The sequence below is a fragment of the Polypterus senegalus genome, chromosome 1 (assembly GCF_016835505.1).
Source record: "Polypterus senegalus isolate Bchr_013 chromosome 1, ASM1683550v1, whole genome shotgun sequence".
In the NCBI taxonomy this organism is placed as follows: Eukaryota; Metazoa; Chordata; class Cladistia; order Polypteriformes; family Polypteridae; genus Polypterus; species Polypterus senegalus.
The window spans coordinates 33,032,016-33,046,943 of record NC_053154.1 but is presented as its reverse complement, the minus strand read 5'-3'; the positions used below and the strand labels follow the sequence as shown (position 1 = coordinate 33,046,943).

General features: G+C 39.8%; 1 protein-coding gene across 1 annotated transcript in view; it reads right to left on the bottom strand.

The window, feature by feature from the left end:
* Window positions 1-14,928, bottom strand: part of nfatc4 (nuclear factor of activated T cells 4) — a 184,966-nt gene that overhangs the window by 15,773 nt on the left and 154,265 nt on the right. Inside the window, exons 7-8 of the mRNA XM_039745718.1 lie at window positions 9,690-9,745; window positions 3,441-3,567 (exon numbers count right to left, since the gene is read on the bottom strand). Coding sequence (XP_039601652.1) covers window positions 3,441-3,567; window positions 9,690-9,745 — 183 coding nt within the window. The remainder of the gene's footprint in view (window positions 1-3,440; window positions 3,568-9,689; window positions 9,746-14,928) is intronic.

Below are 14,928 nucleotides of genomic sequence, written 5' to 3'. Positions count from 1 at the left end.
AGAGACAGAAGGGAAGAAGATTTGCTACTGCAGAAGAAATCAAGGAAGGATCTGTTTAAGACTCTAGAGATGGTGACAAAAAATGAGCAGAGAATGGGTGAAGTACTAGAACAAGAGTATTACATCTCAAGGAGAGAATTCTAAAGGTGACTGCTGTACGTTTAATAATAATGGTGTTTCTTTTTTTTTTTTTTAACAACTCTGAGAATTTTTGTGTCCCTGCTTTTATGGAAGCATAAACTGGGTAAGGCACAGCTACTAAACTCTCTTCCTCTTTCAGTTTTAAAGTGGAGGAGGAGTCCACCCATAAAATGCTTCTGGTCTGCTGCAGAAGCTCCGCCCCTTCCCATTGCCCAGCTGTAAAAGAAACAACACGACTGGTAGTCCGCATTCATTCAATGAACTGTGATTGCTGGCGCAACCTACCCAAGGTCACTAGCGATTAATGAATGATTACATTAATTTCTTTTGCACTTTTGTTGCTATTAAAAGGAGACCTTCCGGGGACCCCAAAACTTCATCCTGTTCTGTCTTTTTTTCCTCACAATGTACAGTATGTTCTGTATTGGGTTCAGAGTTGTACAGTAAATACAAAACTAAAACAGTCTTTCAAAACAGAAGCCAAAGTTTATTAATATTCAAAGAATTTCATGTCTATTTGTGACTTCCAGAAATTACAAAAATTCAAAGTCATCCTCTTGAGAGCTGTGTCCTTCTAGGGTGTGCTGCATGAGCATCTCACAAGGGTAAATTCGATGGCATCAGGCAATCAATCACTTATAACGGGTTTTTACTGTGAGATATGAGAAGAAGGCAGCTGATCCTGCCTTTGTTTGATTAGTGTCTGTGTAAAATTGTGTTTCCTGTGTAACTAAACCAGCTTTGGAAAGCCAAGTGCTGCATTTATATATTGACTAGCAAAATACCCGCGCTTCGCAGCGGCACAGTACTGCATTAAAATTTTTATTAAGAAGAAAATTAAACCTTTTAAAACTAAGGGAAAATATGCCAATAATTATTTGTTAAGGATCTCTTTGTATACCATGTTGTCAGTTCGGCCCTCCGGTTGTAACATGACTAAGCTTTGCACTGAGCTTACTCTTAAGGATGCTACGTACAGTTGGTCATGTGAACAGTAATCTTGTCTCAAATCTCACAGCTTGGATTGCTGCTGTCATAATCGGTTTGAGTTTCGTGGTTTGTTTCAATTATGACAGTATTTGCAGGATTTGTTGTGTTGAAGTGACATTTGGCATCTGTCAAGCGTTGTAAGCACACAACCGGTTTCATCGATAAAATCACATCCAGCTTTTGAGAGTTTAAACATTCATAAACATCAAAGAGTCCACTACTGAAATCGTCACCTGTGAATCTAAGTTGTTTAAGAGGCATTGGCTGTTGTTGAAGGTGTAAAATATTTGGCCATTTCGGTACACTTGAAAGCAACAACCGAACAATTCAGTGGCAGCCATCAACTCACATGCAGAACCATAGGTGAAGGGCTTCAGCATTTCACTCTTCTAGTGCTCCTGTGTAGTATAATTATCTCCTGTATCGTCATCAGTCCACACCTTGAACCTGTCCCAGTCATTCAATACATAAGACACAATGTTCCTCCGGATATCAAGAGTGAGCCTGATATGGCCGTGCAATATGATCATCACGATAGACATGGTAATGGGGGTTGGAATGATAAAGGAAATGGGTACCTGAGCAATGTAAAGTAAGTGTAAAATACCTACACAATAACTATAATTGTAATAAACAAACAATAAAACAGCGGAGAAGCCGTGGATTAAACAAAAAGGCTGTAGTTATCAGTAGGGAGACGTGAATCCCGTGGCGAAGCAAGGAAAGGAATGTAGAGACTGGAGCGACGGACGGTCTTATATAGGCGGGCAGCCAACAACGTGGGAGGCGTTGGGATGGGGGACCCAACGCCGCCTCACACGGCAACCGAGGTACAGGCTATGGACGTATATATGTACGTAAGTAGGGTTCAGTTAGCGTTGGGAACCCGTGTACCAAATTTCTTCAAGATGGGCCCATAAGTAACAAAGACTGTAGAAAAGTTCAATATGGTGGCTGACAGTGGCATCATACCACCGAAATAAGTACTTACATTGGTTTCGGTTAGTGCAGGGAAGCCGCCTACCAAATTTCGTGAAGATGGGGCCATGAATAAGAAAGTTCAATATGGCGGACGTTGTTGACCGTTATGACCGTTACGCGTAGAATTTCAAAATGAAACCTGCTCAATTTTTGTAAGTAAGCTGTAAGGAATGGGCCTGCCAAATTTCAGCCTTCTACCTACACGGGAAGTTGGAGAATTAGTGACGTTTGGAAAATTCAATATGGCGGCCGACAGTGGCGTCATACCACCAAATAAGTACGCACATCGGTTTTGGTTAGCGCAGGGAAGCCACCTACCAAATTTCGTGAAGATGGGGTCAGCCTTCTACCTACACGGGAAGTTGGAAAATTGGTGACATTGGAAAGTTCAATATGGCGACTGACAGTGGCATCATACCATCGAAATAAGTAAGTACAGCGGTTTCGGTTAGCGCAGGGAAGCCGCCTATCAAATTTTGTGAAGATGGGGCCATAAATAAGAAAGTTCAAAATGGCGGACGTTGTCGACCGTTATCGACCGTTATAACCGTTACGTGTAGAATTTCGAAATGAAACCTGCTTAACTTTTGTAAGTATGCTGTAAGGAATAAGCCAGCCAAATTTCAGCTTTCTACCTACACGGGAAGTTGGAAAATTGGTGACATTGGAAAGTTCAATATGGCGACTGACAGTGGCATCATACCATCGAAATAAGTAAGTACAGCGGTTTCGGTTAGCGCAGGGAAGCCGCCTACCAAATTTTGTGAAGATGGGGCCATAAATAAGAAAGTTCAAAATGGCGGACGTTGTCGACCCGTTATCGACCGTTATAACCGTTACGTGTAGAATTTCGAAATGAAACCTGCTTAACTTTTGTAAGTATGCTGTAAGGAATAAGCCAGCCAAATTTCAGCTTTCTACCTACATGGGAAGTTGGAAAGTGAGTGAGTGAGTCAGTCAGTCAGTCAGTGAGGGCTTTGCCTTTTATTATTATAGATTTATATGTGAAGCAAACCCACGATTAAAGAATATTTCAGTTATGGGGGATCATCTCATGTAAAAATTATTTTTAAATAATAACGCAAGTGAAGTAACTGCAATATGTAGTAATGGATGGATAATGGATGGTTGGATGGATGTCTCACATAAGGGTTTTAGGATTGTGTTTCTTTGCTGGTGTGTATATAATCACAGACAACTCCCGTTTCTACTCTTTGTCTTTTAAATTATCTGAAAATACACATAGTATATCACCACATATAGTATATCTCTTTATATTTTAAATAAGTCATCAAATTACAGTACAATCTGTAAGTGCAACACTTTACCTGGAAGATATCTGAAGCACTGGGTTGGGCTTCTCTTTCTTTTTCCATTGAAGACATAGAAGCAGACCTGGATTGGGCGCCTGGCATTCCTGTCACAATAAGCAGGGATCTGAACGTACAGCTTAGACTGTTGGAAAGTGAAACATACAGTACAGTTGCATTTATTATTGTTATCACTCTATTAATATTAGAAATTCAGATCATAACAATATTACATGTCAGTCATCCAACATTTAGAAGTGAAACTAATCAGAGGCTAGGAGCTTAACAATATGGGGGAACTTTGGAGTAGACCTGTTGCTTCTCCTGATCACAATGTGATATTTGGGTGGTTACCTACCAGGCAATGTGTGTGATTGGTTGGTAAAGTAAGCAAACCAGCCACCATGGCACGACTTCTAAGGTTTTGCCTTGGGCATTAACGTCTGAAGTTCAATCCCTGCAAGGGGAAGCAAAAGTGCGTACACCTATTGAGCCCCAATTAGGACAAAAACACATGTTGTGCACTCTTTGTATTATTTGGCAGGTAATACATATCATGTCTATGATCTGCTTCTCGCAACTGAGAGGGTGTGGTGGATGTCTGCTAACTGGCTGACTAACCACAAGTGTTACATGGTAGGTAACTACCCAAATATCAGATTGTGATCATGTATACTAGGGGGTTCACCAACCCCCGCCTCCCCCCGGCCTGCACTACGTGCCAGCCACTTCACGTCTCTGCCTCTGCTGTTGCCATGCTGCATGATCTGCATCTCGTGCGCCGCTTCAAACATTTAAAAGCCTGTGCAGCAGCTGTCATTTTGTCTCACTGCCTTGTCTCTACGACGTTCTACTTTGTCATCTACTCTTTGTCTTTTATTTCCGGCCCTGGGTGTGGTTAAAAATCCTGAAGGCTGACTTCGCAGCTTTGATTAAAGACACGAAGGAGAGGACCCCATCGGCAAAGATCTTTGTTTCGGGTCCACTACCTCTCGTCAGACGATCCAACGAGTACTACAGTCGTCTGCTAGGGTTGAACAACTGGCTACAGGGTTTCTGCAAGAAGAAGGATGTCGGTTTCATCAACAATTGGAATCTCTTTTTGGAAAGGCGCGTCTCTTCAAGCGTGATGGCCTGCATCCGAACAGTTTCGGCGCCCGGGTCCTCTCCGAAAACATATCGAAGGTAATTCGTTTTTCTTGACTATCTATCTCTGCTCTTAACCCCTTCCGAAATAATACTGCTGTGCCAGGACATGATGAATGTTTAATAGAGTCTTCCGTTAAAGTGCACACCATTAATACTGTAATAAGCAATCTCAATGCACGTAGAAAACCTAGGAAATACGGCATAAACTCCAATAATCTAATTAAAATCACTATTTTAGAGGAACAATGTATTAAAACTATAAAAACAGATCACAGATTAAACAAAAAATACACACAGAGCGGCGCTAATAATAAAAGTTTAGTTCCTATTCTAAATATCAATAACGCACATAGTACTCATCTCTGCACCTCCAAAACATTAAATATGGCACTATTGAATGTTAGAGCTTTAACTAACAAAACGTTTTTATCAACGATCTTATTAGTGATAAAAAATAGATCTTATTGCACTAAATGAAACATGGCTTGAATTCAGATGCGCGCAGTTTTAATCGAATCTGCCTCCGGATTACAGTTTTACTCATGCAAACCGCCAGGGAAAAAGGGGGGGCGGATTGGCTAACATTTACTCGAGCCGATTAAAATGTAAAGATGTCAGTTTTGGTAAGTTCAAGTCCTTTGAGTATCTCGCGTTGTTATTCATGGAGATTCTCAAGTTCTAGTACTATCCGTGTATAGACCTCCTAAATATAACGCATCGTTTTTTGAGGAATTCTCTGACTTAATGTCAATTTTAATTACTAACTATGACACACTCCTAATAGTTGGCGACTTTAATTTTCATATAGATAATCAGTGTGATCTAAAAGTAAAAGAATTTATGAACCTCCTGGATTCTTTTGATTTGAGACAACTCATAAATCAGCCTACACATAAAGCAGGTCATACATTAGACTTAGTGATTACTAAAGGACTGAAAGTTGATATAAAACAGATCATTGATATTGGTCTATCAGACCATTTTCTTCTACTTTTTAATATAGAAATAATGATAAAAACACTCATGAGAAGCATATTGTTAAAAACGCTTCTTTGATTCGCAGCAGCTTTAAAACTTACAAACATTTTAAGCAATCAGTCCGTTTATAGTGCCAGCTATAATAGCGAGGACAATGTAAATAGTAAGGTGGAAAGATTTAATTCTAAAGTGAGAGCTGCTGTTGACATAGTTGCACCTGAAAAGACAGTGAAAAAATCTTCTAGCATTGTTATACCATGGAAGACCCAAAGAGTGTCTGATTTAAAGAGAACATGCCGTAGAGCTGAGCGTCAATGGAGGAAGACTAAACTTACTATCCACCACGAAATATTAAAAGTCAAAATAACAGAATACAATAACACTGTCCGTCTTGAGAGACGCTGCTATTTCTCAAGATTATAAATAACAATGCTAGTAATCCCAGAGTCTTATTTTCAACAATTGATCGCCTACTAAACCCAGTAGCTCAAAGGAATGCCTCCTAAGTGCTTCCAGTGAAACCTGTGAGGCTGTCGCTGTATTTTCAATCAAAAATTAATGATATTAGAAATAACATAGTATATCTCCCCAACACTAAGGATCCTCCTAAACCCCAGCATCCTGTTATAAACAAATTAAACTCTTTCACTAGGATAGATTTACCTGATTTACAAAAAATAATCTCTCAATTAAAACCCTCCACCTCGTCCTTGACCCGATACCAACAAGGTTTTTCAAAGAAGTATCAGGCGTGCTAATTGATAATGTTCTGACATAGTAAATTCGTCACTAGATACTGGGGTCTTCCCAGACTGTCTTAAGACTGCTGTAGTTAAACCCCTACTTAAGAAACATAATCTTGACCCTCAGCTCTTGAAAATTTTAGACCCATCTCTAACCTGCCTTCTTAAGTAAAGTTCTGAGAAGGCAGTCATTATGCAGTTAAATGACCACCTAAATAAACATGCTATTCTTGATAAATTTCAGTCGGGTTTTAGAACAAATCACAGCACAGAAACTGCACTCGTTAAAGTAGTAAATGACTTGCGGGTAAATGCAGACAGAGGCCATTTATCTGTTCTCATCCTCTTAGATCTGAGTGCTGCATTTGACACCATTGATCACAACATTCTTAGAAATCGCCTTAGTCAATGGGTGGGCCTCTCTGGCAGTGTCTTAAATTGGTTTGAATCCTACCTGACAGGGAGAAAATTTTTGTTAGTTGTGGGAATTACAACTCGAAGACACATGATATCCAATATGGTGTTCCACAAGGCTCTATCCTGGGTCCGCTGTTATTCTCAATCTACATGCTTCCGTTAGGTCAGATTATCTCAGGGCACAACGTGAGCTACCACAGCTATGCTGATGACACACAGCTGTACTTATCAATAGCACCTGATGACCCGATTCTATTGATTCACTAACACAATGTCTGACTAGTATCTCAGAATGGATGAATAGTAATTTTCTCAAGTTAAATAAAGAAAACTGAAATTTTAGTGATCAGCAATAATGGATACAATGAGGCTATTAGAAATAAACTGGATACATTAGGATTAAAAGTCAAGACGGAGGTAAAAAGCTTAGGGGTGATTGTTGACTGTAATCTGAATTTTAAATCACATATTAATCAGATCATTAGGACAGCATTTTTTCACTTAAGAAACATAAGTAAAGTTAGACCTCTTATATCACTGAAAGATGCTGAGAAATTAGTTCACGCTTTGTTTTCAGTCGACTAGATTACTGTAACGCACTCCTCTCAGGACTACCCAAAAAGATATAAATCGTTTGCAACTAGTGCAGAATGCAGCTGCTAGAATCCTAACTAGGAAAAGAAAATCAGAACACATTTCTCCAGTTTTATGTCACTACACTGGTTACCTGTGTCATTCAGATTGACTTTAAAATTCTGCTTATGGTTTATAAAGCCTTAAATAATCTCGCCCCATCTTATATATCGGAATGTCTGACACCTTATATTCCAAATCGTAACCTCAGATCCTCAAATGAGTGTCTCCTTAGAATTCCAAGAACAAAACTTAAAAGAAGTGGTGAGGCGGCCATCTGCTGCTATGCACCTAAAATCTGGAATAGCCTGCCAATAGGAATTCGCCAGGCTGATACAGTAGAGCACTTTAAAACACTGCTGAAAACACATTACTTTAACATGGCCTTTTATAACTTCATTTTAATCTAATTTAACTTAATCCTGATACTCTGTATGTTCAATTCATCATAATAACTATTCATGGTGGCTCTAAAATCGGTACTGACCCCTACTCTCTTTTCTGTTTCTTTTTCCGGTGCCCCACCACCACCTACTCAAAGCTTCATGATGCTCCAACAATGATGGACGGATTAAAAGGCAGAAGTCTACGTGACCATCATCATCATCAAGCCCTTCCGTGAGAATCCTAAATCCAAAGAGGACTGTTTCATTTATGTTAGGTAGAATGCCCAGAGGGGACTGGGCGGTCTCATGGTCTGGAATCCCTACAGATTTTATTTTTCTCCAGCCGTCTGGAGTTTTTTGTTTTTCTGTCCCCCCTGGCCATTGAACCTTACTCTTATTCGATGTTAATGTTGATTTATTTTGTTTTATAATGGTATCTTTCATTTTTCTATTCTTTAATATGTAAAGCACTTTGAGCTACTGTTTGTATGAAAATGTGCTATATAAATAAATGTTGTTGTTGTTGTTGTTAAATCACTATCTATCTTATCAGAAGATCTTCATTATAAATTGTTGTCCTCTCCTTCTAAATGAATCTTAGGATTCATTTAATATTCTGTTAATATTTTACATTAAAGATGTCTCACATAGGGGCGGCACGGTGGTGCAGTGGGTAGCGCTGCTACCTCGCAGTTAGGAGACCCGGGTTCGCTTCCCAGGTCCTCCCTGCGTGGAGTTTGCATGTTCTCCCTGTGTCTGCGTGGGTTTCCTCCCACAGTCCAAAGACATGCAGGTTAGGGGGACTGGCGATTCTAAATTAACCCTAGTGTGTGTGTGTGTGCGTGCCCTGCCTGGGATTTGTTTCCTGCCTTGCGCCCTGTGTTGGCTGGGATTGGCTCCAGCAAACCCCCGTGACCCTGTAGTTAGGATATAGCGGGTTGGATAATGGATGGTTGGATGGATGTCTCACATAAAGGTTTTAGGATTGTGTTTCTTTGCTGGTGTGTATATAATCACAGATAACTCCCGTTTCTGCATTACATGTGCACGAGTTGCCTCAAAACCTTGTATATTGTAATCTATTCAGTAAGAAAATAAAAGGTGTCATTGTGCTTTACTTCGCATTGAGTGAATGATGTAAACAAATGAAAATTGCCAATTACTACTACTATTGCTACTACTACTACTACTACTAATAATAATAATAATAATAATGCACCCATCTATCTATTTTCATACAGGGAGAGCTTTTGAAAAAAGTGGATATATTTAAATATCTAAGATTAGTGGTAGCCCAAGATGGAGAATTAGATGCAGAATGCCAAGATAACCCATAGAGTGCAGTGTGTATGGAACAAGTGGAAGAATGTATCAGAAGTATTGTGTGATTGAAGAATTAAGGCAAAGTTTATAAGATGGTGATAAGACCAGCAATGATGTATGGAGCTGAGACATGGGCAGTAAAGAGAGTGCAGAAGTTAGATGTAATAGAAATTAAAGTGTTGAGATGAATATGTGGAGTTACAAAAAACAGCAGAATAAGAAATGAAACAATCAGAGGTACAACAATAGTGGGAGAGATATCTGAGAAAGTGCAGAAACGTAGGTTATAGTGGTATGGACATGTGATGAGAAGAGACAATGAATATGTGGGCAAAAGAGTGATGGGACTTAAAGTACAGGGGAAGAGAAAGTGAGGGAGGCCAAGGTGGAAGAAGATAGATAAAGTCAAAGAAGATCTGAAGGAGAAGGGTCTGACTGGGGAGGAGGTGCAGGACAGAGCTGTATGGAGAAGCCTGATCAAGTATATCGAGCCCACATAGAAGTGGGAACAGATGAAAATTGTAACAGAGATTTTACAATCAAACTAAAAACATAATGTTACTGTATGGATTGTTGAAAAGAATTCCATCATTTTTATAACTAATTAGGAAGAGAAATAATTGTATTTCATGACCAACCTCACTGCTTTTCTCTCGATTTACCACGGCTTCCTCCTCCCATTGAAGCTTTCCATCTGTCAATCATAGACAAAATAAAATTGTTAGGACACGTGGTGAACTCAGAAAAATACAGTAAACAGCAAAACAGGCAAAGACAGTATAGAAGGATACATGATCATAATGGACAGGAGTGCTGGCTTCATATCCTGGCCCTTGTATCCCAAAGATGTGCTGTATGTGTCAGTCTTGGTGCCTAAACTGGCCTTGTACAAGTAAGCATGTGTGAGGTGGACTGACGGCTTATAATGCTTGGTGGTGCCAGAATAAGTGCCAGCAACCTGTGATTCTGAACTGTATATACAGGTTAGAAAACACCTTGCTATATGGTTACAAGTCAGTTGGAAACTGGCATTATACTGGAGAGGCTATTTTTATTTATTTATAAGCCAAATAGTAAATAAAAAAATGTAAAAAAAACACTTATGAAAATCAATTCAAATATATTTAGTGTATCACGCAACTTGGCAAGTCTGGGCTAATGTGAATTTACAGATTTTTTTGCCTAATATATACAAGAAGACTTTTATGAAAGATGTAATGCATAAATAAAAAATACAAGGAAGGGATCAGAGTCAGGCCAGTATTTACATCAATGATAACATTCACTGATTTCTTTTTTTTTTAACTCTTAAATTCTAAAAAAACCACAACTTTCACATGATCTTATTTGAAATTTTACACTGGGTTTTCCTGCTTAACTGTGGTATAGCGGGTCCACAGCTCATGTCAAGAGGCCAGTTTTAAAATAAATAATCGCCGCACTCGCGGCTTAGCGAGGGGGCATTGTTGTGTGGCTGAAGCGGTTCCTGGGGTGCTACTGATGTGGGAGTTTCTCACTTAAGTGCACAGGTGGGAAATCGTCCGCATCCGTAATTGTTCCCGGGAGCTGCTGATTGCCACAGCTGCCACGTCCTCTTTATAAATAGAAGCACGAGGCGGCTAGGAGGAGAAGAAGATGGGTAAAGAAAAGGAAGAACGGAGGTTGCAGGAAGCAGCGAGGAGAGAGAGCCGGTGTGAGCAAAAGCAAGAGGGAGCGAGCACGAGCAAGTGAGCGCTCGTAGGCAGCTGGACAGTGAGCCCTAGCAGGGGTGTTTGGCCAACACCTAGGGCAGTTGGAAGTGGTCGCTCCCGCTGAACATTTTATGGAGGAACGGGAGTGACCGGCAGTAGGACAGCTGGCCGCGTAAGGCCAAGAAGGCAGTGGGAGTCGGGAGGCTTGGGCGGTGAATTCCCTGACATAAGCGTCCTGGTCATTAGGGAAGCCAAGTCTTGGTCTGGAGAGCGCAACCAAAGCCAGGGATTGGGAAACCTCCAGACCAGTTGAGTAGTGAGAAGGCCAGCTGCAGGAAGGGCGACTCCCCTGTTGAGAAGCCTGATGGGAGAAGCAGGGGATCCGCCAGGTAAAAGACAATGGGCTCTGGATTTTTAAATGGACTGCTTCCAACATTATTTTAACCTCATTGTTTTAAAGGATTTTGTTTTTCTATTTATTGAATTTTTAACCTCCACTTCACAGCTGTTTTAATGGATTATTTATTTAATGATTTGAAAAGCACTGCACTTTATTTAATTTGGACACTGTTTTGTTGTTTTTAATAAAAGCACTTGACACTTTTTACACCATCCTCTTGCTCCATTTGTTGTGCTTCACTGCCGTGCTCACTGGTAACATCACCGATGGTGTAGGGTTCAAGGGCTCCCGGAAGGACGATGGGAGCATGCAGTGAACTCACATCATCACATTAACTCACAGTAATTGAATCCTTTGGTCTCAGAGGAGTTTTAGTTAATGGTCAGATTCCATGCAAATGCTATGCCATATATTAGCATCAGAGATTTATTTTCTCTACAATCTGTGCTGGCTGAAGTTGTTTTACAGTTTTCTATTTTCAGGTAACTTTGGTTTAAAATATTCTTGCATTATCATTTTCTTAACCAAAGCCAGGTGTCCAGTGCTGCCAGAGTTGGCTCAAACATCCATAATCCTGAAGTGGATAAAGAGAGATTGATAGTGGATGGACAAAGAAACCATTTATTTTTTAATACATGTGAAATGTAAGAACCCAATTTAAAAAATCTATAGGAATGAATGTATACTGCATGTATATTTATGTTTAGAAACTGTATTCTGTTTTGTGTTTTATGTGTAATTTTCATTTTCTTGTTTTATTTTGATAATGTCGTATTTGTATACTGCAATGTTGGCTTGGAAAACTGAAATCACTTACATAAGAATAACATGATCTAAGCTAAATCGCTTGCTGCTATAAACTCACTATAGCCTGCCACTCCCTTAAACATGTGCAGTAAACCAAATAATATTCTATAAAGTAGAAATATTGTTAAAATATCATTTCTATACTATTTATTTCATTATTAGCTGTGTTGGGAAGTAGCTGTAGTGTCATCAGTGTTGAGTGTGTCTGTTCTCTCTATTTTCAGGTACTGCACTTTACGTCGAATGACCAAACATGTACAGTTCGGTCACTTGCCATCCCTAAATCTGCCTGGATGTGTTTAATATGTACTGCAATGGATTGGCGTTCTGTCCTGTGTAAGTTCTCTCTTTGCATGTATTTCTAACAGAATAAACTTTAGTTCCTCCAACACTGTAGAAGAAAAAAGTTTGTTGAGTAAGTAGATGATTATGGAAGCAGTCATTTAGTTGTAGAGTATCTATTCAGAATCCTAATACAGTTTCTGCTGATCACCATTAAGTCACTTATGCTTTCTTAAGAAGTCCCTGAGTAAAGCATGTAACTCAAAACCCATTAACCTTTAATCTTGTGTGGCCGACAACCAGCAGCTTATCCCGGCCGGGACGCTCCTGAAGTGAAAGAATAAGGGAAGGCAGCTTTTTCAGGACACTGCCTCCTCCAAAACTCTAGATGGCAGCTTCCCTGAAGTGCAGCGGTTCCCCGGATTCCCGCAGGACATCCTGGGACTTGGAGTCCAGTTTCTCAGCCCTGTTGGGTACCAATGGTGCTGCCAGGGGGAGTCATGCTTCCCTTACAGCCTGGAAGTGCTTGGAAGTCATGAGGACAGAAGTCCCGCAGTACTTCAGGGCTGATTAAAGACTTAAGATTCTCCATCTGACCCAGAAGTGCTGGTAAGTCACGTGGGAAGAAGAGCAGGAGAACTTCCAGGTCAAGAACTATATAAAGGACTGGTGGAGACCCAGCAAGGGAGCCGGAGTTGGGAGGAGTGTGACGGAGCTTGCTGGGAAGGTGTAGTGGAGAAAAGTATTGTGTTTATTTATTATTGTATTGCCTGTTTGCTGTGGTTGGGGTGCTTTGGAGGCACTACAGAAGGAAAAAAAGAGTAAAAAGAATACTTCTTGGTACTTTTACCCTGTCAGCGTCTGTCTGTTGGATCTAACGGGATAACAGCGACCTCTGGTGTTCACACTTATCATATTATTGCTCATAATTTCTGCCAAGAGCTACTAAAATTAAGACTTGGGTAGTTATTCACAAAAAAGTTCAATGTCTATAGATTGTAGTGTTGTTGATTTACCCTGAACTTAATTTGGCAGCATCAGACTACTGGCCCCTTCGAGCATCTGAGAGTATAATACCAGAATTTTTCGGTCAGGATTTCTTTTCATGTTCTAGTAAGTGTTACTTTTAAGAGATTTCCAAAAGTGAAAATGACAATAAACAGGCAGGTTAATAAAAATGCCTTGGGTTTACATGAATCAACTCTCATGCCATGGGCATTTACATTATCTTGTAGAAGCTGGAACCCGTGCGACATTAAAACTCCCAGAAAACCGAGGGAGATACTCCACTCATACAAATACCATTTTATTTTGTGAATCATTCAAAAAGTGACAAAAAGCTGGGTCCTACAGACCCCGTGTCTATGCACTTTGTTATTATAAGTCCATGACTGGAGGTTATGTTGTACAGGAATGCCACATGAAACATAAAGTGATGTCCTCTGCCTGTCTCCTGTTCTGTCAAGGATGTGAAGGAGGTTGGTACTGAGTGATAGAGGACTGTCGCCTAAAAAATGAAAAATGATCCCCCTTTTATGCATCTCCCTTAATACCTTTACTTATTTGGAATCTGAAAACCTAAAGTGATGCCCCTCCACACGCCACAGTGAATTAAATAGTCGCATTGCACAGCATATTTACAAAAAACCTAAAGTGGCCTGCCTGTGCCCCTCCTTTTATACCATGAATCATATGGACCCTGGATGTTATGTGGAAGAGGACCATGCATTATAAAATGTAATTAACACCCCATAATTATGCCATAAATTGAATGGTGACTGTTCAGGGGACTGAAATATAGAAACCTCAAGTAACACTGCTGATGGGGTATGCACCACTTATTACATCGTGAATCAGATGGTGTCTCAAAGTATCAAATTAGCCATAAAATAAGGCTCAACTATTCAAGTTAAAAATAAGTAAATATTCAAATATATTCAAGGTTAGGTGAATGATTCTCAGTATGTTTGTATATATTTTATGATTATGGTCATGACCACAGCAACAGCACAAACAGCAAGTACTTTGTAAAATATTTATATATATATGAGGGATATTTAAAAAGTTTCTGCACTTTTATATTTTCGTTAGAAATGGTGAAGGTGGGAGGAGTAGTAACTGGTCATGTCTGAGAGTGTCATGTGACTAGTTCTGTCTGGCAAGCCGGCTCCCCTTACAGTTTAGTATAAGAGTTGTCACCCTGTGGTGAAGATGGCTTCAAAACTTATAAATTGCACCAAAGAGGAACAGCATTCTGTCATACACTTCTTGTGGGCAGAAGGTGTGCCGGGAGCACAAAGTCATCTCCGTCTGTGTGCTCAGTATGGGGGTAAAGTTCTCTCTCATAGAGTCGTCTATGAGTGGATTGAAATATTTGAAAATGGCTGTACTATTGTAACAGATGCAGAGTGCAGAAGATTTTCATATGATGATGATGTGAAAGGAGCGGTGCATCAGTGGCTATGCGCTCAAAAAGAAACATTTTTTGCTGATGGCCATAAAAAGTTGGTATGAAGCTGGGAAAATTGCATCGCAAAGGAAGGTGACTATGATGAAAAGTAATGTCATTAGTTTTTGAAATTCTTAGTAGAGTTTTAAAAAAGTGCGGGAACTTTTTGAACGTCCCTGGTGTATATGTGTGTATATATATATATATATATATATATATCTATATATATATATATATACCAGTAGTCA